At 48.1% G+C, this 2,068-nt stretch overlaps 1 protein-coding gene across 1 annotated transcript in view; it reads left to right on the top strand.

The window, feature by feature from the left end:
- Window positions 1–1,159: 1,159 nt before the first annotated feature.
- Window positions 1,160–2,068, top strand: part of C1QBP (complement C1q binding protein) — a 7,292-nt gene continuing 6,383 nt past the window's right edge. The window contains exon 1 of the mRNA XM_018553382.1: window positions 1,160–1,470. Within this exon, the coding sequence (XP_018408884.1) occupies window positions 1,257–1,470 (214 nt within the window). The 5' untranslated portion in view covers window positions 1,160–1,256. The remainder of the gene's footprint in view (window positions 1,471–2,068) is intronic.

Below are 2,068 nucleotides of genomic sequence, written 5' to 3'. Positions count from 1 at the left end.
AACATACCCCCCCCCCCCCCCCCATGTTAATGTAAGGACTTACTTTAAATCGTGCCTCTTAATCCGATCTTCTTTAGTGCAGTTTTCAGGAGTCCTTCCAGCGCTGGTGTGGATCTCCGATCCAACGCTGACTCCTCTCTCTTCCTGTCCCACGGAGTCTGTGTGGGTGCACGCCATCCATATACTTACCTTGTGTCTCTCCTCGTCTCCCGGCCGTACATCTGAACTGTGCATGCGCCCGCCCCAAGATCCTTTGCGACCACCCAAGACTGTTCAGATGGGAGCATGCGGCGAAGACACAGGTAATTTTTTAAAGTTTGAAAGGTTTTTTTTTTTTTTTTTTAATGTTCTTGCACATATCTACTGCTTACTAGCAGTAGATATATGCATAAAACGTTGAGGGTTTAATAACCTTTTAACAATTAATGTAGTTTGTATACATTTTGTGCATGCACAATTGTGCTATTTCACACACAAGTTGCAGGGGTTGGCAACCTCTGCACGCCAGCTGTTGTAGAACTACAAGTCCCATGAAGCATTGCAAGATTCTCAGCTACAAGCATGACCCCCACAGGCTGAAGCATGATGGGATTTGTAGTTTAACCACAGCTGGGGTGCCCAGATTGCTTACGACTGTAATTGGGTCCATTATGTGTAAGAGAATCGTGTATTTTTAGTAAAAAGCCAGATATGTATGCTGAGGTAAACAATTAGCTATATACATAAAGCCCATCTTCCTCAGACTCCCATCATACAGCCGGTGTTCTATCGAAAGCTCCAACTCCTCAAGTTCTACAACTGCCTGACTTCCGGTTTAGTTAGAACACTAATCCAGCACGTTATTAATCTCAGGTGCCCCACTCAAACGGTGGCCATATTGAGTGGGGGCACTTGAGATAAATAACGTGCTGGATTAGTGTGATCCTAGTTCATTTTAATACTTCATTGCTGTGGTGTATGTATATAGGGCAATGCCGCGGATGGCGCTCGTGCAGAAGAGCTTTCTTGGCCAACCCTCTTAGCTCTAACTAAACAGGAAGTCAGGCAGTTGGAAAACTCGATGAGTTGGAACTTTCGATAGAACACCCGGTTTCCCCACTAGCACAACGTGACCTTCTTACACAATCCTATAGGGATAACATAATTGGATGAGAGAGTGCTCTCGTGACATCCGCTGATACACTTCCGCCTGCAGAGGTGAAAGGTCAGAGGTGTCACGGTGTCCTCTTGTCACACACGTGGGTCACGGCTGCAGCATGCTGTCCTCCTTGTCTCGCGCCTTCTCCGTTGCCGCCAGGGCGCTGGTTGTTCAGCCTCTGCCACTGCTGAGCAGTCGGGCCCCGGGCCTCTCCCTGTGCCGTTCTCTATGGATACATGGCGGAGCTGGCAGCGCGGTCAGGCCGACTTTCCTGAACCCACAGAGGGGCTTCCCGGCTGTATCGTGTGGCTGCGGGGGATTACACACTGAGGGTGAGTGCGCATCTACCACATCATGGCACATCAAGGGTTCCATGTAACCCTTCCCCCTAGATTGGGGGATTTCAGGCTGCAGCTTTTCACGGAGTATGCTAGAAGTCAGATCGCAAGGTTATAGAGGAGGATGACCTTCATGTATGTACTTGTTCTAATCAGAGGCTCTCATATCAAAGCTGTACATTCTGCTTCAACTGTTCTCAGCCTGTTCACCCTGGAGGATCCCCCTGAAATAATTGGCAGGTCTTGGGGAGCCCTTGCTAAAAATAATTATAGCTACAGCACATGGTACCCTGGTGTGGTCAGTAGGTGGTAGATATACAGGTACTATAGAATGTATTATACTTGGCATACTCTACACATCGTCTTCATCTCCATAAAAAAACATTAATGTTTAGTAATAGATGAAATGAGTGAGAATAATGCCAATGAAACAATGCAGTGAAAATGTAGTGCCTCCTTTACTTTGGGGGCATTGATGAGCAGGGGAAGGGTCCCTTTACATCATGGGGTGAGCGAGGGGGGCAAAGGAGGGTGTGAGCGAGCGGGGTATAGTGCAAAGGACCCCCCTTTCTGGGGGGTTAGGGGGCAAAGG

This window comes from Nanorana parkeri, unplaced genomic scaffold (assembly GCF_000935625.1).
Source record: "Nanorana parkeri isolate BGI_ZX_2015 unplaced genomic scaffold, ASM93562v1 scaffold118, whole genome shotgun sequence".
NCBI lineage: Eukaryota > Metazoa > Chordata > Amphibia > Anura > Dicroglossidae > Nanorana > Nanorana parkeri.
Note: the sequence above shows the minus strand (reverse complement) of the source record. Positions and strands in the feature narration are given on the sequence as shown.